Source organism: Ceratotherium simum, chromosome 2 (assembly GCF_057802395.1).
Source record: "Ceratotherium simum simum isolate JZ-2026a chromosome 2, ASM5780239v1, whole genome shotgun sequence".
Classification (NCBI taxonomy): Eukaryota; Metazoa; Chordata; class Mammalia; order Perissodactyla; family Rhinocerotidae; genus Ceratotherium; species Ceratotherium simum.
Genome location: NC_141901.1, coordinates 98,062,955 through 98,089,310, shown reverse-complemented (window position 1 = coordinate 98,089,310; position 26,356 = coordinate 98,062,955). Strand labels below are relative to the sequence as shown.

The window sequence follows — 26,356 nt, the reverse complement described above, 5'->3', positions numbered from 1 at the left end:
ACCTAGAAAGAAAATCTGTTCCTAGATGGTTCTTAAGGTACTTATGGAAAACCATCATAAAAGAAAAGAAGGGGCACAGAGAGAATAAATACACATGCCACTGATAATTCAGAGGTTTGTAACTGTGGAAAGAGAATGAACAAGAGTCATCTACCATAGAGAAAGAAGCAGCTGCTTGTTCCAGTAATCCCACAAGTCCTGACTCAGTAAAGTACTTTCCAGAGCAGATACCTTCTTCATCTGGAGAGACCACGTCATCTGAGACTGCAGATTCCTCTAAAACATTAGATGAAACATTCTAGGGGGAGAAAATTGAAAAGGTTTGTGAAATGGAATTAATTTCTTATCATGAAAGATGTATATGAAGAAGTAGTTGAAAATGAAATATAACTATCAGCTTAGGTTAAAAAAAAAGAGGGGAGTAGTCAATGCAAAGATCAAACACAAATCTCAAAAACTTTCTGTAATTTGAAGACGACAGTAAAAAGGTAACACCACTGCTAGATACCTTTTCCATTAATAAAAAGTTGTGAGAGAAAAAATTAAGAAAAATCATGAGCTAAGGGAAACAGTGATATGAGAGAGGACATCTAAGAAGACGTAAACAGTCTTTATTTTTAATTTAATTGATCTTATCAAAACTCCATACGAGAAAAATTAAGGTACAAAAATGGTCTCTTGGCTTGCTTAACATAGATCAAGTTAATGAAAAAACTCAGGTATAATAAAAGCCCTCTTACCCAATGAGATTGGGATCAGCCATTATTTCCTAAAAAGAAATGATATATACATACCTTAAATATTTTATTTTAACCTAAACATTTACAGTAGATATACACTCATATGTCAATTTTTTGAAGTAGGTCTAAGGCGTTTTCTTTGTGTAAGGGTCTCCAGATCAGAGTTCATATAATCTCTTGACTGAATACTCATAATGCACCTTCATTTAAGATTTCCAGTTTTAGGAGACGGCCCCATGGCTTAGCAGTTAAATGCTCGCGCTCCGCTACTGGCGGCCCGGGTTCGGATCCCAGGCGTGCGCCGACGCACTGCTTCTCCGGCCATGCTGAGGTGGCATCCCACATACAGCAACTAGAAGGATGTGCAACTATGATATGCAACTATCTACTGGGGCTTTGGGGGAAAAAAGGAGGATTGGCAATAGATGTTAGCTCAGAGCTGGTCTTCCTCAGCAAAAAGAGGATTGGCATGGACGTTAGCTCAGGGCTGATATTCCTCACAAAAAAAAAAAAAAAGATTTCCAGTTTTGGTTTCTTTAAAATCGAATAAAAACTAGAACTTAAAAAACTATCAAATTATCCTGGATTCTAGGAGCTTTCCCCTCAATCTTTTGTATTTGTCTGATCCAAAACTAATTCAACAGCAATTGTTTTGGAGACTGACTTTTATCAAGTCTGCAAAACATTCAACTTACTTTTCAGAGAAACAATAACTCACTTTCCTTTTGCATTCAGATTTCATCAGAGGATATAATATTTAATTAAATTCTGTAATTTCCTAAACCTAGCATTAAGAGGTTTTGAAGAAAAGCAAAGCGTAACTGACCGTTGGTAAGCAAAGAATTCAACTAGCGTCTCAGGGGTGTGTAGCCCCCCAGAGAGTGAACTATCCTCTCTGAGTCACAGCATTAGCACCGTTTACACAGGGAACCAAGAAGGTTGCTTTACTGGGTGTGTTAAGTGAAAGTCAATTAAAGAGTTTCTACTGAATTTTAATTCTCAGTATTTTAAGTGTATTTCATAAATGCTATGAAGTCCATAGCAGTATAGGCAAAGAGAATAAATATACATAGCTCTGATAATTCAGAGGTAAGAAAATGTGGAAAGATAATTAGCAAGAAGTACTCTTTAAAAATGTATTAATGACAGTGATAGTGAAATGTTAATTTATCTTTCGAGGCATCGCCTTCGGTCTTTATGCTTCCTTACAAGATGAATGAATCTAAACACCAGCGAGAAAAGCTAAAACCAGAAAAGGACATACCCTGATTTAATGTACCTCTGGGAGAGTCCTACCTGAAACGTTACACACCCCACAGGGAGATATTTGCGGTCCTCCAGCATGCTCAAATACTCAGCAACAAGTGCTGCTGAGTGGACCAGGCACTGCGCAGCTTCAGCGTGGTTGCTGCGCTCTGAGTGTTTGCCAGCCATGTTCTGCAGCCAGGTCAACCGTAGATCTGGAGAGGTCTGGTAGCCCTTGGCAATTCTAATTAGAACAGAAATTCTCAATTAGTATTTGCTTCCCAAGCTGGAAGAGAGATTAGATGGCTTGTTCAGTGTTTACCTAGTAAAGTTTCTGTTACCGAACACAACCTATTAAGACAAGTGTTTGAGTGTAATGACAACGTCTTCAAGTATGCTTAGAGAAATAACTGTAGACCCATGGAATGGGTAATGTTTGTCTTTTGGGGGGACTAAAAAAAGACATGCCATATTAAAATCTGGCCACTAAGAAAGTAATCAGTAACGGAAAAACTATGGGAATTTATGTATTCATTATGGGATTACAAGGAAGTTTTATGGTCAAGGAAAAAAAGAAGATTTATAAAAGACAGTTTCATAGCATCATCTTTATTTTAAAGAAAATATTTGTTTTATTTGTACCTTTAAAAAACTCCAAAACTGTGAAAAGAGAGGGTCATATGACAAAGAAAAAGTCTCAAGTTTTACTTACCTCTTTCAAGATACAATAGGAATTACAAATTTCTCAAAATGTGCTCCTAGAAATATTATCCTATGGGCATAACCATATTTAAAATCAGGAAAATAATGTTATAGTAAAACAACAACGTACTGTATTTTCTCCTTAAAGGACTGATTTTTACATTTAAAATATGGGTCTTGGGCCTTCGAAGGAAGTCTAGGGCCAAGGACACCAACATGTTAAATATGTGTTATGATTATTTTTTAAAATCCTCTTGTCTTTGATAATCAATAAATATACTAATGTATAGTTCTTAAAAGAAGTGACACAGGGGATCTGAAAAAGCAGCCCAGAAAAAGTGTATTTTGACTTTTCAACCTACCATTAGAAAATGACAATTTTTGTATGTTTATTTTTTAATCCAATGTTTTCTGTGTGTCTTACTAATTTAATTTAAGCCCATTACATAAGGTATAAGTGAATCAAACAAATGCTACCTGTACATTAGATCAATCAACATTTCAGGATCCTCCTGGTGTTCCTTCATTTTAACAGTATCAGAAAGGATCATATGGAGATTGAAAACCAAATCTTGGACCTGCAGCGGAGAATTATATGAAAAACATTCTTTAATCATCATTCATTCACAATTGCTAAATTAGTTGGGAAGATACTTCAGATAAGCATCTGAAGATTTCAGAAACAATATGATATTGATATAGTTCTAAAGAGTGTGGGTATGCTGGGGTATGGTGGGTGGGTGAAGGGTAGTAAACTTTATACAAGTTTCTCAGCAGACTGTTTTTTTCACTTCTCTCACCTGGAAACAAGTAGAACTGTAAGTAGAAATAAAATATAGGAATAAAGGGGACATAAGAAAAAAAAACGCAAAAGGAAATTTTCTCCTATGTTTCTGATTTTCCCAAAAAGGATTTGTAGAAACTTTAAAGGCAAATTCCTGCTTCATTAGTAAGTGGGAATAATGTTTCATTACAAAGCTTTTTGTTTGTCTATTGCCTAAGTCTACTGTTCTATTTGTTACAAATTCACCGAATTAAACACCAAAGATATTAACCATTCCAAGAAGGAAGGGTGGCTTTCTGAAACAGAAAGAGTCAGGCCTATCCATAGCATATGGAATGTGGATTGAAAGAAAAATACAGGTTTCTCCTGTAAAAACCAAAGTTTGATTTAAGAATTTGGAACGTGCCTACGCATAATCTGATTTCAATTAATGATCTAGAAAGTAGCATTTCTGACCTGATCAGGAAATGTTGTTTCCCTCAATTCTAGATCTTCTTCAGCATATGTCAATATAGTCTTCAGAGAACGTCTTAAGAATTCTTCATTAAAATTCTGAGACGTGCCCACCAAGGAAGACAGGGACATGGTTACCTGCATTTTAACCCTGGCGAAGTTCTGTAACAGAGAAATTGTCAGGTCAGCATTTAACATAGGAAAGCTTAAAGAAAAAAGTCTAATTTTTTTACTTGCTAAATGAAAAGGATAGTTGGTGAAAAAATGCTATTCTAAGCAAAATATTTTTTAAAAAGTAATGAAATATGCATATTGAATTCTTATTTTAAAAAGGACAAAAAACTTAGAATTTCACGGTGAATAATATGCTATGAAACAGGGTAAAAAAAAGGCCTATGTGTTAGAGCTTTGTATTGAATTAGAAGATGTGCCCAAGACTTGACGTTTATCTATTATGAGGTATATGTTATTAATAATAACAACATTTTTTCAAATGAGGCTAAAGAGCTTGACCAACATCATAAGATCCATACGTGGTAGATGTAGTCTTTAAACTCTAGCCATTTAATTAGGTCCCTTACTATGATAAAAGTAATTTGACACACATCTTGCATAAAGTAACTTAAGGTAGAATCTTTGGAGCGATGTCTGTAAGAGTTTACATTCTTCCTTTTACAGTGTAAATTCATTTCTGGTCCACCATCCCCCACTATGAACCTCTGTTAAGTAGTTGTCAGTGATAATCTAGTGATTCCCAAATCCAAGATACTTTTTTGTCAATATTCTACTTGACATCTCTGTATATTTAAACATAGTGATTACTTTTTCACTTGATTTTTCACTGAATTTTCCTTGAAAATTTCCTGCCGCACCTTCAACTTTATCCCTGATTTTCCTATTATTTTTTTTTTTTAAAGATTTTATTTATTTATTTTTTCCCCCCAAAGCCCCAGTAGATAGTTGTATGCCATAGCTGCACATCCTTCTAGTTGCTGTATGTGGGACTCGGCCTCAGGATAGACAGAGAAGTGGTGCCTCGGTGTGCGCCCGGGATCCGAACCCGGGCCACCAGCATCGGAGCTCGCTCACTTAACCACCAAGCCACGGGGCCGGCCCTGATTTTCCTATTATTTAACCACACCTTTCCTGTCTCCTTTACTCCTCAGCTGCCCTTCTTAAATACCAGAGTTCCCGAAGATTCTGTCAAGAACCCTTTTCATCCGTCATAAGCTACACAGCCTCATGCGTTCCTCTGCCTTCAGTTAGCACAGACACATGCCCTACGTCTTCAGCCCCTGCCTCTCTCTAAAGCTCCAGGCTGTTATATTTTACTAGATGGTTCCATCTGGATGTCTCACAGGTATGTCAATTTCAACATTTCCAAAATACCTTCTTTACTTACTGATTAAATAAATGGTACTACTATTCTTATAGTCACTCAGGCCAAAAATCTAAGAGTCATCCCATAGCCTTTCTCTCCTGTCAGTATTCATACCACAAATCCAATCCAGACTATCCCCTAATCTGTTCCAATCTATTCTTTCTCTATTCCCAATGCGACGGCTTTAGTTTACACCCTTACCATTCCTTACTGGGATTACTATAAGAACTTCCCAATCCATCTTTCTCCCTCTTCTCTTATCTCCCAAGTCTATCTTCCACATAGCATTAGGGAAATTTTTGTAAAATGCAAATATGAACACATCATTCATCTCCTTAAAATACTCCAATGGCTGCCTATAGCTCTGAGAAGAAAATTGAAGTATGTGACTCAGTAAATGTGTCAAACTATATGGTGGGAACTGAGAGCGCAATGATAAATAGAACAAGTATCTGCCCTGTGATAGCTCAGTCCAGCCCGTTTCAATTACAACTTTCTCTCTTACTCTCTCTTCCAGCCATAATCATCAACAAGTGCTAAAAAAGTATCTTTCTCTGTTTGCCGGTTTCCTTCTCTTGTCTTGATACCTTTCTAATTATGTATGTGCCATTTTCGTGACCTACAAAGCTCTATCCACCTACTTATCCATCTGATTGGGCAATTCTTCATCCTTAGTTCAAGCACCTCCTCTTTCTGAAAACCCATCCCTGTGCTTACACAGTGCCCTGTGCTTACCTCTCATTATATTAAGAACAGCAAACACTTACTTGGCATTTGCTTAGTGCCAGTTACTCTTATAAGTGTTATACTTAATTTATATAATCCTCACAAAACCATCTGAAGTAGGTACTTATTACTATATTCGATGAACATTACCTGTTCATCTCCTCCCCCACTAGATGCTAAACTCCTTGAAAAAAAGGACTGTCCGTTTATCTAAGTTTGCCCAGTGCCTACTACAGTATCTAGAACACAGTTCAATACTTTGTTCTACTATCTGTTGAATAAACCATATAAATCACTGCCAGTTTTAAATTATCTACTCTTTATTAGAGGTACTACCTGATACTAAGATGATAAATTACCTATTTTATAAAGCTTTCCTAAAATAACAAAAAAATGTATCAAGACAACTCCAAGCCTGGTCAAATTTTAGGAACTTTATTTCAAAACCTAAACATGATCAATAAAACAACTGGATTCTTCTGTTCTGAATTAAGAAAGAGGACTTGGCTTCCAGTAAAAATAGGACGGTTGTGAGATAGCAATTTCCCACTTCTCCTGGATTTCATACAAAAATAAAAGATGAATAGGAAAAAATCCATAAACTCTACTTTGAGCAAAATGAGGAGACTGATATAATCCATATATTAGAAAAATGCAAAAGAGCTGCCAAGACAAGCTAAGATAGGAAGCAGTTTCAATACAAGACAAGGAGATGAAAGAAAATAGTGAGAAATCCTAGTGCACAGATTTCAGACATAATGGGAAAAAATACTTTTTTAAAATAAGAAGCTCACTTTGAAGTGATAAAACTATTTGTCTTGAAAACAAAACGAGCTAAAAACCTAGGAGGACTGGACAGAAATAGATTGACCAGAAGCTTCGGGAAGTTAGGCAAGATGTGCGTACAACAGCAAAACCCCATGAGAAACACATTCCTGAAGGAACTTCCTACAGATACCCGCATCAAGATGATCCAACTCATTCTATGTTGAGTAACAAAAAGGTAAAGATCAGTGAAACGCACCAGATAAAGAACAGAATAGAAAAATGTCACGAAACAGATGAAAATTCTAATGAAGTATTTTGCCTTAAATTATAAAAAATTTATGAAGCCACTAACTTTAGGAAGGAAAACAAGGCAGAAATAAAAGAACTCAAAGAAAGACAGCAAGAATCAGAAAGTGATGACATAAAATAGGAGCTTACATGTGAGCTGACACTACTTGAAAAAGAAATAGAAAGAGAAAATGAAGATGAAATTGGTAGAAGGAAGAAAGAGATGTCGTGGAGAGCAAATAAGTGATACAGGGGAAAGAAATGAGAAAGCAACCAAAATAAACAGGAATTTGAAAAGTATTAAAAAGGAAAAGAGAAGATGATAGATAAAAAATAAAGCAAAACAGATCCAACATATGTATAATTGGTACTCACAGAAAAACCCCAAACCCTGGAGCAAAACAAATATTTATTTCATACTCAAGAAAACTTTCTGAAATAAATGAATTGAAAGTAGACATCATGTGCCTGAGGAAATTAACAAAAATCAGTCAATACTAAGACATATTCTAGAAAAGGTATTTAATTTTAAATACAAAGAAAGAATCCCTTGAGTAGTTGGGAGGAAAAAAGTTATATAAAAGGGAAGAAAATATCAAGCTATCTTCAGATATCTCTACAACAATATTTAATGCCAGAAGAAAATGGTATTCAGGTATCTTTCTTTTCTATTAAGTGTTCTTTATCTGGTAAGTTTTGCTGTTCTTTCTCACCCTTTTTATTATTCAAAGTTAACCAACCTTGCTGTCCTACAAGTACAGACAACTTTGAACAATCAGGAACTTGGGAAATATTATTCTTAAGACCTCTCTTGAGTAAACAACTATAAGACAATATTTAGCCAAATAAGAAATGATGAAAGCAAAAAAAACTGTGGTGAGCAATATTTCTTTTTACAACTAAGACTGATGTGTTAAAACTAAGAAAAAACTGGGGAGATATATTCAACAATACAAATGTAAACAGTAATGAAGATACTTCATTGAAATATTGAGATAGGAAGAAGAATGAGAAAGGGGTGTATAGAAAGAAGAAAAACAATTTTATCACTGTTTGTAAAAGAGAGCTAATAGATACTGTCTCGATCAGTGTTTCTCAACATTTTTTTCATTACTGACCCCCCTTAAGGAACCTTTTAAAATATTTTTTTTCTAATCACCTCCCTCCATGAAATTTTAAGACCAGAAATACTGTATATCTGTTTATGTACTGAATGTATATCTGGATTTATACATAAAAAAAGTAAATATAAAGCTTACTCTTTTTATTCAATGCAAGGTTAGAAATAACCAAATAAAAATTTTTTTTTTTTTTTTTTAAAGATTTTATTTATTTTTATTTTTCCCCCCAAAGCCCCAGTGGATAGTTGTATGTCGTAGCTGCACATCCTTCTAGTTGCTGTATGTGGGACTCGGCCTCAGGATGAACGGAGAAGTGGTGCCTCGATGCGCACCCGGGATCCAAACCCGGGCCACCAGCATCGCAGCGCGCGCACTTAACCACCAAGCCACAGGGCCGGCCCCAAATAAAAATTTTTAATTAAAAATTTGAAAGCTATTTACATTTAACTTAATTTTAGAACTGTATTTACTCAGAAACTTTTAATGTAATAGTTTTGCTTAAATAAACTGTAATGTATCAAATCGTATATGCAAATTAGTAACTAATATAAATACAAAACAATAGTAGCAATGTAATCAATTTTCTTTTTTTGTGAGGAAGATTGGCTCTGAGCTAACATCTGTTGCCAATCTTCCTCTTTTCGCTTGAGGAAGATGGTTCCTGAGCTAACATCTGCGTTAATCTTCCTCTACTTTGTATATGGGACACCACCACAGTATGGCTTGATGAGTGGTGCACAGGTCCACACCCAGGATCCAAACCCATGAACTCCGGGCCACCAAAGCGGAGCGCGAAAACTTGACCACTATGCCACCAGGCCAGCCCCACAATGTAATCAAATTTTAAAAACCATTCAAAACTGCTACTCCTCCAGCAAAAGTGAACTATGCAAAAATTAAATTAACTTCTTAAAAATTATTTCAGTGAACTTAACTTTTCCTTGATAAAAGAAAATAAGTTTTAACTTAACTAGCTGCTTGACATTCATTCAGATATTGTTGACATTTTTTTCTTTTCAGCACTTGACATAATGATGCTTTGAATAACTTTCATTGAATTAAATAATAAATTATAAAGTTTTTTTTTTAATTTTCAAAGCCCAAGTCACACACAAAAGCAGCAAACATAAACAACATCCATAAAGCAGCCACTGGAAACCAACAGGCACATACAGACCTGTTGCCACATGACTTTGGGACTGAGTCTCCCACCCAGAGCCACCTACTCTCCATAGTTTTATAGCACCAATTTTGCATACATTTTGTTCTTTATCTTCCATGAATTTAATGTCAATGCTGCTCACGTAATACCAAATAAAACCCAATGTGAGAAATAAATACTAAAGAATGAGATGCTGACAGGTAGAGTTGAGCTTTGGAGGGCTACAAATCATTGTGATAGCTAAGATTTTTTTCATTCCCCAAGAACCAATTTTCACTCACTTGGTAGCAATATTGCCTCCATTGAGAATGCATGATCTAAAGAAATAGAGGACTGAAGGCATTACATAATTATAAAAGTAATCATTAGAGAAATATAAACTTTCCTAAATATGACAAACACTACAGCCCCCAAAATAAAGTGAACTGACCATATAGTAGGAGATGAAAAAATCAACAAAATTTTTTAAAAAGGAGAAAAGGTGGAGGTATAGCAAAATAATACCACAGAACTCCAGGACATATCTGATATAACAACTATGAGAAGGTTTAATTCAACTTACAGACTGATTATAAAGCAAAACTCAACTCTACGTTGTACATGAGAGGCACACCTAAAATAAAGTGACTCAAAAAAGTGAAAATAAAAAGACAGGCAAAGGTAACTGCAGCAAATTAAAATTAACAAGAAAGCGGAGGTGGGGCGGCCCGGTGGCATAGCGGTTAAGTGTGCACGCTCCGCTGTGGAGGCGCGGGATTCGGATCCCAGGCGCGCACTCACGCACCGCTTGTCAGGCCAGGCTGTGGCGGCGTCCCATATAAAAAGTGGAAGAGGATGGGCACGGATGTTAGCCCAGGGCCAGTCTTCCTCAGCAAAAAGAAGAGGATTGGTGTGGATGTTAGCCCAGGGCTAATCTTCCTCACAAAGAAAAGAAGAGGAAGAAGAAGAAGAAGAAAGCAGAGGTGTCTTAATAGAATCCAGGTCAAAACAAGGAAGCTTTAAATGAAACCAATTCAGGTCTTTCTCAATTCTAAAGGGAATAATTCATAGGAAGACATAATACCTATGAATATCAATATACCAAATAGTTATGAGTATCAATTCACCAAATAAGAGCTGAAGGAGAAACAGACAATGCGTAGGCTTTAAATCACCTCCTTCAGTCTACCAAGTGACCAAAAACAAACAAGGATATAGAAAAACAGAATAATGTAATCAGTAAGGTATATTTGTTCATTTAACTCAATACTCTGAAATAAAGAATACCCCTTCTTTTTAAATGTTTGTGGAACATTCATAAAAACACGTTTGGGCACACAAACACACATCCACAGTATAAAAAAGGAGACACAGTACATACATTGTATGATCACATTGCGATAAAACTAAAAATTAACATCAAAACCTTAAAAAAGACTATCAACTCTTCAGGTTAAAAAGAAAATTCAAACTGAAATTACAAAATATCTACAAAACAAGAATACTGAAAATACTACATATCAGAACCAATGAGATACCAAAAGCAGTGCTCAAAGAAAAATTCTACGCCCTAAATACTAACATGAGTGAAAATAAACGAATTAAACATTTGACTCAAAAAAGTTAGGAAAAATACAACACATAAATATATTATCAAATAAAAACTTAAATGAAAACATGAAATTCTTCCAACTGACATACAATCATAAAATATCAAGCCAAGATATTTAAATGTTTAATTTTATTTAATTTTACTTGATGATTAAAATTTACAATAGCTCAACATTTATTTATATTCTAAGTCTGTATTATTAAATGTTATTTTTAGTACAGGCAGCAAAATTGGAGATTTAGATTTTTATCAAATATTCATAAAATGAGAAATAACAAGACAGTTTAAGATTAGACTCAAAATATACAAAAAATTCCATGCTCCACCCAAAACCAATTCACTAGCTATCTGTAGAAGTTATATTTCACTATGAATCCAGAGATGAAACACTCACATTCCCAATCTCAAAGTTCTGTCTCATCAGCAGGTAAAGGGAGGCACTAGCATGTGACCGTATGGTACTGATGCTACTGCTACAGTGTCGGAGAAGCCGGAGGCATAAATCAGCACACTGCTCCGTCTCTTCTTCAAACAAGAGTTCAGGGAACTGTGAACAAACAACACCAGCACTGAATTGATGCAGTAAAAGTTCCACAGATTTGTTAATATAGCCTGAACTAGAGATTTGTTAGTATAGCCCAGGAATTAAAAGAATGGTCAAGGGACAATATTTGCTAATGGTTAATAATGTGGACCACAGAGCCAGACAGACTGGCTTTGCACACTGATTATGCCACTTACTAGCTAGTGGTGTGACCTTGGACAAGTTTTCTCATCCATAAAATGGGCCTAATAATATTATCTACCCGGGAATGTATGACTATCTTAGATTAGATAACGTGCATAAAGCAGTATAGTAAACGTAATAATTCTGTAACATGTTTTTATTATTACAAAATAGTACATATGTTATTTTCACTGGTTAAGTTTTGTCAACAGCTCTTCCACTTTATGACTAAGATAAAATAGCTACTTTCAAGATTTAAGAATATACATATTTCCAGGGAAATATAACAGGAAATAAATATTTGAAGTAGTCAAACAAAAGTACCTTCTTTCCCATTCCCCATTTCAACAGACTGAACTACTTATACATTGAATTCTTTTTTTTTTTTTTAATTTTATTTATTTATTTGTTCCCCCAAAGCCCCAGTAGATAGTTGTATGTCATAGCTGCACATCCTTCTAGTTGCTGTATATGGGACTCGGCCCCAGCATGGCTGGAGAAGCGGTGCGTCGGTGCGCACCCGGGATCTGAACCCGGGCTGCCAGCAGCGGAACGCACGCACTTAACCGTTAAGCCACGGGGCCGGCCCTACATTGAATTCTTGATAAATCAAGTTAATCAGGAACAGACAGAACAAGATGAAGAGAAAACAAGAAAAGCCTCATATTTAAAATCGCTATTAATTTCAGGCCCTTCTCCACATCAAAACTACTATTTTTTAAACCAGCAATTGGTTAAAGATGATCCAAATAAGAGAAAACTCCAGAAGGCAAACAGTAGAAGAGAGGCAAAGAAAAATCAAGGGTCTTAGGTTGTTATTAAAATTTGAACTATAAATATGTTAACCAATAAATGTGTCAAATGATCTTAGACAATGTTAATAAACAAAGCAAAGTCTGACAAGACTGCAGGAACAAAAAACAACCTACCTTTGAAACCAGGGCTCTCTGTGTAGCAAAACAGTGCTGCAGATAAACTGCACTTTGGTTACAGGCCATGCTATGCAGGAGCACTTTCAGCACCCCGCCAAGGATGCTCTCTTTGGATTCTGTTACAGAGACAGTCTGCAATTTACAAATGGATCAATAAAATAGAGATGTATCTGTAATTTGGTTAGGGAGATAGAATTTTTGTAAATAAACCAATTTTTTAAAAGAGGAAAAGGACAATTTAAGATCTAGGAAGACTTCAAGGAAAAGGAGCTGAGCAGGATTCAGATAAGAGAAGAACAGGGGGAAAAGAATGGATAGGATTTAAATGAGAAAAAGAGGAGCAAGGATAAAACTTTTGGGAACTACCCATATTTAAATGTAATTATATGGCTCAGTAAATACTACTTCTCCGACTCCAATTTACCGAACGCATGCTTTAAATTCCTCTTCTTTGTGTTCTCACCTGGACAACAATTTCTAACGTGTCCAAAATGATTAGGTTGGCTTCAGTAGCCAGATTTCCATCAATCAGTGCTTCATGCTCAATCTCTGCTCTTGACCTAACATAAAATATAAGAAATTATATTCATCTTTAAAAAAAAAAAGCCAATAGATCCACAATTCAAAAAAGACTTTAAGATGTATAGAAATAAAAAACTTGGAACCATTTTTCAATATTTGCCTGAATGAAAAATTACAAGAGAATAAGGGAAAAGACAATATTCTACATATTAATAAATGTTTTGTTTTACCCTACATTTTGTTGACTATGCTATACACATTTTCTTCCTCTATTACAGTTCCACAGTGCCACTAACAGCAGAACTGTTTAGCTTTGAGAGATGCAGCAAACACAGGAACACACTGTTTTATTCTGAATGCTATAGACACTAGATGGTGCTATGTGGGCTTGTATTTAGGGCTGCTTCCTGTAAAGCAACATTCAAAATGCTTAGTATTCATCTTACCATTTCAAGGACTTTCAATATACTTATTTAGGATAAAAGGATTTTTTTCTAAAGTTTCATCTAGGGGCCGGCCCCGTGGCTTAGCGGTTAAGTGTGCTCGCTCCGCTACTGGCGGCCCGGGTTTGGATCCTGGGTGCGCACTGACGCACCACTTCTCCAGCCATGCTGAGGCCACGTCCCATGTACAGCAACTAGAAGGATGTGCAACTATGACATACAACTATCTACTGGGGCTTTGGGGGAAAAAAAGGAGGAGGATTGGCAATAGATGTTAGCTCAGAGCCGGTCTTCCTCAGCAAAAAGAGGAGGATTGGCATGGATGTCAGCTCAGGGCTGATCTTCCTCACAAAAAAAAAAAAAAAAGTTTCACCTAAGTTTTCCAATTTTTGTATCAAAAAATACAAAAAAATTTGATAGAGAAAACGATTTAACTCTTCAGTGAAACTCTAGATGGCATCACTCATTAGAAACAAAACAAGTTGATGCAACAAAGTGGTTTACTTGAATCCTAATATTTACAAAAATATTATTTACTGAAAATAAAAAATTTAGGAATAACTATATATGATTTATGGGTAAAACTGACTGTTTAGTAGCAATACATACATAGAAACTACATGTTACATGTTAATAGACAAAACAACACATAAACCAAAGGGAAAGTACAAGGACACATTAAATGCTAACTTTTTAAAAGTTCTTGGATGTTCAAATATCTGAATCTTTATTACTACCACTAAAGAGAACAGTTCATGAATGTACATTTTATAAATTAAATTTAAGGAGAAACTATAAAAGAGTTAGAATTAAATAGGAAAAGAAAATATATAATGTTCATACAATTCCAGCGAGATTTTGTTAAGAAACATGATAATAACACGGTTTAAACAAAAAGAATCAGGAAAACACACACATACACAAAAAGGCTTCCTTAAAACACAGCAAGAAAAGCAGAGAGAGCACATTCTACAAATGCTGAAATAAAGCAATATACTACTAGTATAGAATCTGGCTGCTTTGTGATTTCTAAAAAACAAACCACATGTGGAAAAATAATCAAAGAAATGGACTTGCACAGACAAAGAGGAGAGAAAAGCAAACACTCAACGCTTAAGATTTTTGACGTATTTTATTTATATTATATTCAGTATCTGCTATGGTCTGAATATTGTGTCCCCCCTCCAATTCATATGTTGAAAATCTAATGCCCAAGGTAATGGTATTAAAAGGTGAGGCCTTTGGAAGGTGATTAGGTCATTAGGGCAAAGGTCTTGTGAATGGGATAGGTAGTTTTATAAAAGAGGCCCTGGGAGTCCGCTCGCCCTCGAGGACACAGTGAGAGTCTGTAACCCAGAAGAGGGCCTTCACCAGACAAGAGATCTGCTGGGGCCATTGTCTTGGACTTCCCAGCCTCCAGAACTGTGAGAAATAAATTTCTGTTGTTTGCAAGCAACCCAGTGTGTGGTATTTTTGTTATGGCAGCCTGAAGAGACTAAGACAGTTTCTGATCATTCCAAACTCTCTTCTACATGGTACAAGGTCTACTGTTTCTCTCTCTGCTGGCTCACACAGGGCCTTGTTTTGTATGTTTCATGATTTTACTGTCTGTGAGCTAATATTTCTGGAATTTTATTTGTAAGAATCCTCTAAAACATGGACTGAAGATGATTCTCAGGCAGGGTGACTGATCATCCTAGTTTGCTTTAGGTTAGGACTGAGGGAGTTCCCTTGGATGTGGGACATTCAATGCTAAAATTGGGAGTACTAGGCAAACCTGAATGAGTTGGTCAACATATTCTCAAAGTTTTTTGGGCCAGTCAAGCTACTTGAGGGCTAACTTATAATTATAAATTCTCAACAGAAAAATTTAGCCCCTTGACTCAATGCTAAGTTTCAAGCCAACCAATGTTACCTGCGGTCACCTGGGCAGTGAGGACTTATTTCTAGTTCCCCTTATGTGGAAGGTGCAGTCCTTTAGGACTCTGGACTCATGTAAGTGCATTTTTAGTTCTTTTTAGTAGTAGAGTTAGTGAGTACCTATTTGCCTTCGTGCTAGAAAGAGAAGACCTGTAGTGTTTTGTCTTTCTTTAATTATATTTTAAGCTCCAAGAGGGCAAAGACTAGTTTTTGTTTTGTTTTGTTTTTGGTTTTTGGTAAGAGTGGCCCTGAGCTAACACCTGTTGCCAATCTTCCTCTTTTTGCTTGAGGAAGAGTGGTCCTGAGCTAACATCTGTGCCCATCTTCCTCCATTTTGGATGTGGGTCGTGGCCATAGCATGGCTTGAGGAGTGGTACAGGTGTGCACCCAGGATCAGAACCTGAGAACACAGGGTGCCAAAGCAGAGCGTGCTGAACTTAACCACTACGCCACTGGGCCCACCCAAGATTAGTTTTCTAATTCTTTGTAATCCTTGAAATATTTGGTTCAGTGTGACACCCAAAATATGTTCAAAAGATAGTCGCAGAAGGCATTTTCCAAGGGAGATTGTTGGGGAAAATGGGGTAACATTTAAAATATGTAACATTTTGCTTTATGAAAGCATGAAAAATTCTCCAAAGTCTTTTTTAACCTAAAATTTAAAAAGTAAATATAACTATTTGTCATCAAAGATTTGAATATCTAATATATATAAAATAACACTAAAATTATCATTTTCCTCTTGCATTTGAAATCCAGCAAGCCTGTGAGTAACAAAACAGAAGATTATATTACTTGTCAAGCTTCTCAGTGTTTTGACGCCAGTGAGTCATATCCTTTCTCCACCTGAGATTTTCTTGACTTCCAAAGGCACTTCCAGATGGGCTTCTCTCTGTAAAATAAATTTCAAAACCATTTTTAAAATGTTATTTCAGTTGGACCACATATATATATATTTTCAAGCATATAAGAAATACTGCACAATGTTATTAATTTTATAACCAGCTATTTTATCCTCAGTATAAGGGGAAAAACCTGACAATGGTGCTTTTTATTAAAATTTTTCACAACAGTTACAGAATAAATATATTTCCTAAATGTAACATATATATTTTAAAAACCCACCCTTTTAAGTAAGCACACTTTCTAGCATTGATTTCCTCATACTCTTAACCATGGCTTAAAGGGCCCATATGACCTTCTTTCCTACCATTCTCCCTCTTGCTCATACCAGCACATGATTGTGTATGTGGTGTAGATACAGCCTCACCATATGTGCTCCTGAGGCAGGGCCTGTGCAGTGCTCCTTTACCTGACTGCTCCTCCCACAAATTCTCACTGGCCAACCACCCACCACCTCCGCAGATTTGCTTTATTTCTCTCCACAGCACTTCGGACCACAAAAACATAAGCTACTTAAGAGCAGAGATTATGTCTATTTCATCTACCACTTTATCTCCAGGGCTGACAAAGTGTCTGGTACATATTCACAGCTCAATAAGTTTTTGTTTAATAATAAACAAAATAAGGATTCCTAAAGTAATTACTTCCTTTGGTCCACAGAAGGCAGGACAAGAGGAAGACGGGCCTTATCCCAGGAGGTTTCTAGGTTTGAAGGCAGACTGAATGGTGTGGGCTCCTTTAAAGGGCAGCAATAATAGAACTGATTCATATAAATCCAGCAGAAGTGGAGAAGGCATTGAGAATTGTGGAAAAATATACAGTTAAATGATGGAATCAGTCATGATTCCAGGCTTTCAACTAGAAAACTAATGCTAATCTTCTATATATAAGACTTTAAATTGGTTGGGAGGATGGAAAGAAAAATGAAAGTAAAAATTCAGAGTTCAAACAGAAATTTAAAAAGTACTGCGAAATAAATATAATTTGCTCTACAATAAAAAACACGTCTGGATATTTCTTCTGTTTTCTCTTCCTTTCTTTCGCTTTTTTTCCTTCTCTCTTTACCTCTTTTTTATTTTGAAATCTGTCTCTTTAAGAAATTTTGTGGGGCCGGCCCAGTGGCGCCAGTGGTTAAGTGCGCGCGCTCCGCCGCGTGGCCTGGGATTCACCCTTTCGGATCTGGGGCGCGCACCGACGCACCACTTGTCAAGTCATGCTGTGGCAGCGTCCCATATAAAGTAGAGGAAGATGGGCACGGATATTAGCCCAGGGCCAGTCTTCCTCAGCAAAAAAAGACAAGGATTGGCAGATGTTAGCTCAGGGCCGAACTTCCTCACAAAAAAAAAAAAAAGAAGAAGAAATTTTGTGGGAAAAAACAAAAAAAGATATGTCTATATTTGAAATAGTCAACAAAACAAATATCTGTGATCTATTTACATTTTTATCATTAACTTGATTTCTTTTTTTTAATAAAATTCTCTCTCATTTTCTTAGTGAAGCATGTCTATCATTAGGTAACCTGGCTTAAATGTCCAAATGTAAATAAATAAGGATTGCAAAGGCTTAATTTTTCCAAGACAAGAACTTCAATTCTTTTTTTTAAATTGAGATATAATTGACATATAACATTATCTTAGTTTCAGGTGTACAATATAATTATTCAATATTTGTATATATTATGAAATGTTCACCACAGTAAGTCTAGTTAACATCCATTATCACACATAGTTACAAATTTTTTGTGTGTGTGATGAGCACTTTTAAGATCTACTCTTTTAGCAACTTTCAAATATACAATACAGTATTACTAACTGTAGTCATTATGCTGTACATACATCTCCAGGATTTATGTATTTTATAACTAGAAGTTTGTATCTTTTGACCCACCTCTGGCAACCACCAATCTGTTCTCTGTATCTATGAGTTCAGTAGTTTTTGGTTTTTTTTTTAATATTCTACATATGGAACTTCGATTCTTATGTTCCAAAAATGATAGCTATCTTAAGGCCACAGGTTTAAAAATGTAACAAACATATTATTAACAGGCCTACTCTTTCCAAAAATAAACCTTAGAAAGAGCTGTGGTATACTATAAAGACACTAAATTGGAAGTCAAAAGATCCTGGTTCCATCACTTAGTTTATGATCTTAGGCAAGTTTTTACTTCTGTGAGTTTTATTTTATTTATCTTAAAGATGAGAAAAATTATTCATTAGGTTTTGGTAATAATTAAACAACCCAAATGAAAGTTAATTTTCATAGTTTTTTTAGACGGTTGTTGTACATAATAAATGAGTTAAGAGAAAATCCATAGGTACATTGTAAACGCTATATAACTAAAGTGAAAAAATAGTGCTCTGATAATTCCATCAAAGGCAAAGACTGTGCCTTATTCATTATTAAATTCCAAACATACATAGCATATAAAAGATACTTAAGTTTACTTAAATAAACAATCACTATGCTAATGGCCTACAGAAAACAATAATTAAAAAATATTCATGTCAGGGCTGGCCCAGTAGCGTGGTGGTTAATTCACACGCTCTGCTTTGGCGGCCCAGGTTTGGATCCCGGATGCAAACCTACACACTGCTTATCAAGCCATGCCGTGGAGGCATCCCACATATAAAGTAGAGGAAGATGGGCACGGATGTTAGCCCAGGGCCAATCTTCCTCAGCAAAAAGAGGAGGATTGGCAACGGATGTTAGCTCAGGGCTGATCTTCCTCTCACACACACACACACACAAATTCATGTAAACGTACATTCATATTTTAAGTCAGCAAATACACATTGAGCTGTTAGCACGTGTCATGTACACAGACGACTAAGCCACAGCCCTGACCTTAAGGAGCTCTCAACAATATTATTTGTATGTCACTTCAGAATTTACAAAGTGTTTACACTCACAGTTGCTACAAAGATGATAAGATCAGTTACACTACCTTTTAAATTCTCAAAACAATCACAAGTGGAGGAGGAAAAGGAAAGTGGAGAGATTAAGAGACTGGGCCAAGGTTATAAGGCTAATAGGTAGCAGACCTGAGATTGGAAATAGGCCTCAAATGCTACTAAACTGTTTTCTCCCCTTGATATTTGAGTTTGATAGGCAATATCTTTGCCTTTGATACAGGATATTAATTCATTGTGCAAACTAGGAAACTTTTAATAGTAAAAAGTGATGCTACATAGAATGCACAACACCAAGGGTGAACCTTAATGTAAACTATGAACCCTGGGGGATAATGATGTGTTAGCGTAGGTTCATCAATTTTAACAAGTGTACCACTCTGGTGGGGGATGTTGAGAACGATGAAGGCTATGCCTGTGTGGGGGCAGGGGATATATGGGAAATCTCTGTACCTTCAGCTCAATTCCACTGTGAACCTAAAATTGCGCTAAAAAAAAACTATTTTAAAAATAAGGGATGCTATTAATAATCACACAAGGGCAACAGGAATAAACTGAGACTAGTCAAAGCAAATCAGGAAATACATTCACCCTAGTTGAATCAGAATTCTAACTTCAGTCCTTGAAAGAGAAATGGTTATCCAAGTTAATTCACAGTCACATTTAAAACACTTTTTTGAAAGTGTAGAATTGTGACAATGCAACAATGATCATTATAATATATGGTTCAAGGAAATTGAAAAAATTCTCACCAGAAGGAGAAGATATTGTGTACGTACCAAGCTGTCCTCGGCTTCGGCGCACCATTTCTTGCCTAGCACCTATGCTCCCAAGAATAGCTTCTTCGAGCTTTGCTCTCATATCTTTTGATTTCTTAAAGGTCAAACTATTCATTCTTTCGAACACTTTCTTTCCCTAAAATTTAAACATCACAAAGGAAAAGAAGAGGCATTGAGGACATTTTCTTCTTCCTTTTCCACATGATGTTTCCTTTCCTGCTCTTTGTAATGGCATAACCATCACTTACTTTGTACTCAAAGCAAGATACACAGAGATAAAGCAGATCTAAAAGCCGGTTGAGCTGCAAGACTGAGAGATCCGTAAACCACTTCTGTAGAACTGTTTCATCTGCATTCTTGAGAACCCAAAGTAGACAGATTAAGAGGCTCCGACTTGATTCTGCTGAAAAGCTGGTGTGTTGCCTGCCACTCTGAAAATAAAGAGCAGTAGAATGAGAAAGATTGATTAATGGCCATTTCTTTTCTTTGGTTGTCAATTGTTTTCTTCTAAAAACATTAAAACAAAAATTGCTTAAAAATCAAATATTTAAAAAGAACCATTTGGTTTAGACAATACCTGTATAAGTCATGTAGAATCTTAAACTTAAGGTCCTGAAGTTTAATGAATTTTTTCCTGGCAAAAGAAGATTGTACCAATCTATGATAGCACTGCCAGCAGACAATAAATAAACGTTAATAGAAAACTATAGAGAACGTCTAAAAGTTTCTACCATTAAAAACTAAGATATCTAGGGGCCGGCCCAGTGGCGCAAGTGGTTAAGTGCGCGCGCTCCACCGCGGCAGCCCGGGGTTCGCCTGTTCGGACCCCAGGCGTGTACCGATGCACCGCTTGGCAAGCCATGCTGAGGCGGTGTCCCATATAAAGTGGAGGAAGATGGGCACGGATGCTAGCCCAGGGCCAGTCTTCCTCAGCAAGAAAAAAAAAAGAGGAGGATTAGCAGATGTTAGCTCAGGGCCAATCTTCCTCACAAAAAAAACAAAGAAAAAAACTAAGATATCTACCACAGAATATAAGAAATGATGAAAATAAAGGAAAAAAGCAACTGACTCACAGTACATAAGAGTAGTATAAGACTTGACAGTGGTAAGAAAAACGTTTATCAGGTTTAGGGAATCACTATTTCCTATCAAGGGCCATTGACATAAAGGGAAAATATTAGACCATATGTAAGTAAAAAGCTATTTTTATCTACAGCATGTAAGGTTAAAACACTATTTTCAATCTTTAATCGACATTAGTATATGGTATGTGAAATATAAATGAAACCCTAAGAATAAGAACTTGTGTATGGTACCATTTATTGGATATTTACTCTGTTTCAGTCATCACGCTAAGCACTTTTCATACATTATTTCATTTAGTCCTCCAAAAATATTACCAACCACGTTGCATCATCTCAATTTTTGAATACAAGATGACAATAATAATGATGATGACAAAAAATAAAATTTGAAATGTGCTAGACATTATCCTAATCACTTTTTCTTATTTACCTCTCACCACAATTTTATCAGATGGTATTAACTACTATTATTTCTAGTTTATAGGAAAGGAAACTAAAGGCTAGAGATTAAGTAATTTGCCCTAAATCACATATAAGAAAAGGTAAAGCCAAGATGTTAGTCCTGGTTAACCAGACTCCAAAGTTTACACTCTTCACTATTATACTACATTCTAATATTTGGTTAATAAATATGCTAAATCATAATAAGAAAGCAGTGGAAGGGATGTTGAGAGGAAGGAGAAAGGAAAGCTAAACATATTTAACGGTTGAGGTCATGATCTCAACTACTACCCTAATATTCCCTCTATTCTAGATGATGATAATCAGAGCAGCTGACTCTCACAGAATGCTTACTCTGTGCCGGGCACCGTACTTATGGAATGCTTACTCTGTGTTGGGCACTGTATTAAACACTTTATGCATATTAATTTATTATCCCCTGCAACTATCCAAACAGATAAATATTATTACTCAGCCTATCTTACAGACAAGAAAAGTGAGACATCAAGAAGTTAAGTATTTTGTACAAGTATTCTGTAGTAAATGGTGGGACTGGGATTCAAACGCAGAAAGTGTGGCTTCAGAGACCAAGATCTTATCCACTATGTTTACTGCCTCTCATGGACGCATGCACATGTAAGTGAATTCACCTATAAAAATTCACTTAACCCACTATGCTATACTGCTTCTGACCTGGACACAAATAACTGCCCCCACTCCCAAATGCACCTGCTCTCTGATAACGAAAATGCTCCTTTATTTTAAAAGCAGGCATCTTCTATAGCTGAAATTTCAGATATGTATAAATATATTGACTAAATTCTCTATGACTGATTTTTTAGAAATAAAATTTACAATTAACCTGAATTTGACAAAGAGGCATATAATGACATTTCTTAAACCCCCACATAAACTGCCAATCACTTTTGAAGAAAGATGGACAGACACGAAAAAGACTCAGTAATGGAAAGATGTCAGATTTTTCCCAAACTGTCCTATAGGATCAATGCAATTTCAATCAAAAATACCAGCCAGGTTTCTCCTGGAAGCTGACAAATTAATTTTTAAATTTAATGGGGAAGAGCAAAGGGCCAAGAACAACCAGGACACTTTTGAGGAAGAACCAGGTAAGACTGAGAACAAATTTGCTCTACCAGATATCAACATTTACTAAAAAGTTAGAATGATTACGACAATTTGATATTGGCATATGGATAGACAAATAGTCTAATGAAATAGAATAGAAAGTACAAAAAACATCTTATGCATATATGAAAATCTGAAATGTAACAGAGCTGGCACTATGGATCAGCGGTGGAAGGATGGATTATTCAATAAATGGTCTTTAGATGACTGATTTCCCTAGAGAAAAAAATAAAAGTAGATTCCTACCTTGTATCACTGTACAAAAAATAGATTCCATACAAAGAACATAAATATAAAAGGCAAAACTTTTACAAGGAAATATAAGAGAATATATTTATGATCTTGGGGGTAGGATAGGATTTCTTAAATAAGACACAAAAAGCAGAAACCATAAGCCACAAAAAGACGGTCACATTTGCCTACATTAAAATCAAGAATGTGTGTTCATTCAAATAAATAAATAAATAGATTGAAAAGGCACACCATGAAATAGTTGAAATATGCTGCATATAAACCAACCTGAGATTAGTATCCAGAACAGTCTTTCTCAACCAAGGTTCCATCAGAGAATTAAGCCCGAGAAAAAATGATTAAGGGACTGTTTTCTCTATTCTCCCAAGGCATTAAAAAAAAATGGTAATTCTGGTCTGGTAATATCAATCAACAAATCTTCTCTGAAAGAAGAAACCATTAATTCCAAGACTCTTATTATACTTACAAATAATACTGCAAATATCAAGTCCAGTACACAGTCAAAGAACCAGGCATGCAAGCAGGCAATACATCATGAGTAAAAGCCAGACAAGAGAAACAGGTACACAAAGACTTGAGATATTGAAATTATCAGACTATAAAAACAATCACACCTTCTGTGCACCCTTGCCCAAAATATGATTAAAAATTTTGACTGCACACTTGAGAGTATAAAGAAAAGAGTATTAAAAAAAAAATAGAAGAAACAAATAGAACTTTGAAAACTGAAAAAAATTTTACACAATAACCAAATTAAGAACTCAATGGATTGGTTTAATGTAATATTGGGTACAGGAGAGAATTAGTTAACTGAAAGATAGAGCCAAAGAAACAATCCAGCAAAAAGCACAGGTTAACAAAAAGGTGGAACACACGGAAGAACAGAGACACAAAGGAAGCAATAAAAAGGACTAACATGTTTAACTGGAATATGGAAAGAGTAAAAACAGAATGGAAAAGAGAACATATTTGGGCAGATAATAGCCGAGAATTTCATAGAACTGAAAAAAGATGCTAAACCCCAGATTTAAAAAGCCCAAAAAATACCAACTGGAATAAATATAAAGAAATTCGAAACTACACTTAGCAGAGTGAAACCATAGAAATTCAATCCTAAGGAGAATGTCATAAAGAAGCAAAAGAGCAAGAGAGAAAAAAAGATTATCTTCAAAGTAGCAGCAGTTTCATCACAGCTGACTTATGAAAAGCAGCAATGCTAATGAGAAGTTAGGAACAATGCCCTCAGCATGCTGAAAGAAAACAGAGGAAATTAAGATGCTATTTCTCAAAAAAAAAAAAAAACTCCTAAAGAGTGAAGGTCAAATAAAGACATTTTTCAAACAAACACAGAGAGCTCCTCACCATGCATAGAAAATTCTAAAGGATATATTTCACAAAGAAGAAGAATACCTAATATAGAAGGTCACAAATTCGGGAACAAATGAAGAGCAAATAAAGTGGTGAACACATGGGTGAATCTAAATGATAACTGATTCTATCTAGCTATAAAATAATAATAATGTCTTGTGAGGTTTAATGACATATAAAACTTAAAATGCATGAAAACAGCATTTAAATTGGGAGGGATGTAAAGTCAACTGTTCTAAGGGCCTTCTATTAACCAATGTGAAAGTAAAGGTAATGATTAACATTAGACTGGATAATTTAAGGAAGCATACTATGATTTCTAATACAATCATAAAAAGAATAGAAAGAGAATGTGTAACTTCCAAACTAACAGCAAAAAGTAGAACACGGAAAAAATGGAATGAGAAAAAAATAATCCAAAAGAAGACAATAAATGAGACAAAAAGAAACACAAAATGGGTGGTACAATATAAAATAAAATTAAAATGTTAAGTTCATTAAATTTAATTATACTAAATCTAAATGGATTAAAAACTCTAGTGAAAGACAAAGATTAACAGACCAGATTTTAAAAATATAAGATCAGATCTAACTACACTCTGTTTATAAAAGACACATCTAAAACATAAGTTTAGGGCCGGCCCTGTGGCTTGGTGGTTAAGTGCGCGCGCTGCGATGCTGGTGGCCCGGGTTCGGATCCCGGGTGCGCATCGAGGCACCACTTCTCCGTTCATCCTGAGGCTGAGTTCCGCATACAGCAACTAGAAGGATGTGCAGCTACAACATACAACTATCCACTGGGGCTTTGGGGGGAAAAAATAAAATAAATAAAATCTAAAAAAAAAATAAAACATAAGTTTAAAACATTTAAAAGGGTCGGCCCCATGGCCTAGCGGTTAAGTGCGCGCGCTCCGCTGCTGGCGGCCTGGGTTCGGATCCTGGGCACGCACCGACTCACCGCTTCTCTGGCCATGCTGAGGCCGTGTCCCACACACAGCAACTAGAAAGATGTGCAACTATGACATACAACTATCTACTGGGGCTTTGGGGGAAAAAAAAAAGGAGGAGGATTGGCAATAGATGTTAGCTCAGAGCCGGTCTTCCTCAGCAAAAAGAGGATTAGCATGGATGTTAGCTCAGGGCTGATCTTCCTCACAAAAAAAAAAAAAAATTTAAAACATTAAGTGAAAACACTGAAAGTAAGAGGATAGAAAAAATCATGTCATATATGTACACAAGGCAAAAGAAACTCAGATAGCTACACTAACAGTATACAAAATAGACTTTAAGGCAAAAAAAGTATTACAGTTCATGTTGATAAAAGGTGCAATCCATCAAAAAATATGTAATATTCTAAATTGTTAGACATTTCATAATAAGGCCTCAAAGGAAATAAAACAAAAATTTGACAGAATGACAAGGAGAAATTATAAAACCACAATTGTAGTGGGATATTAGAATAAGCAGACAGAACTCAGTAAAAACAAAGATTTAAAGATTAACAAATTTGAGGTATTAGACGAATAGAGAAGACTGTAACTGATAATTGAAGAATATGCGTTCTTTTCAAATACATGAGATATTTGCAAAAACTGACCATATACTAGACCATAAAGCGAGCTGCCACAGATATAACAAACTGAAATCACATAGGGTAAGTTCTCTGATCATATAATTAGGCCAAAATCAGAAACAAAAAGACTACTAGAAATTAGATTTACTAGAAATTACTAGAAAACATAGAGTTACATGAAACTGGAAATTGCAAAACAAAAACAACTTAATAGCCCAAACATCTAAAAAGAAATCATAATGAACTTTAGATATATTTTGAAATGAATAAGAAAATGCTATATTATCAATTGTGGCATGTAATTAAAACAATAATTTAAGGAAAATGCACAGGCTTAAAATACGCATCGAAGAAGAAAGGACAAAAATTAGTGAATTAAGCCTCCATTTCAAGAA

The 26,356-nt window shown here is 35.6% G+C and overlaps 1 protein-coding gene across 7 annotated transcripts in view; it reads right to left on the bottom strand.

Annotated features, from left to right (window-relative positions):
- DOCK7 (dedicator of cytokinesis 7) overlaps window positions 1–26,356 on the bottom strand; it is a 190,378-nt gene that overhangs the window by 23,284 nt on the left and 140,738 nt on the right. For 4 of the 7 annotated variants that reach the window (XM_087417095.1, XM_087417065.1, XM_087417080.1 and 1 more), the window contains 10 exons: window positions 20,345–20,527; window positions 20,070–20,232; window positions 16,301–16,397; window positions 13,084–13,180; window positions 12,618–12,752; window positions 11,356–11,508; window positions 3,928–4,086; window positions 3,165–3,265; window positions 2,037–2,229; window positions 155–298 (listed from right to left, as the gene is read on the bottom strand). In XM_087417095.1, coding sequence (XP_087273221.1) covers window positions 155–298; window positions 2,037–2,229; window positions 3,165–3,265; window positions 3,928–4,086; window positions 11,356–11,508; window positions 12,618–12,752; window positions 13,084–13,180; window positions 16,301–16,397; window positions 20,070–20,232; window positions 20,345–20,527 — 1,425 coding nt within the window. The remainder of the gene's footprint in view (window positions 1–154; window positions 299–2,036; window positions 2,230–3,164; window positions 3,266–3,927; window positions 4,087–11,355; window positions 11,509–12,617; window positions 12,753–13,083; window positions 13,181–16,300; window positions 16,398–20,069; window positions 20,233–20,344; window positions 20,528–26,356) is intronic. The other 3 variants (XM_087417066.1, XM_087417085.1, XM_087417088.1) reach the window with 2 other exon arrangements.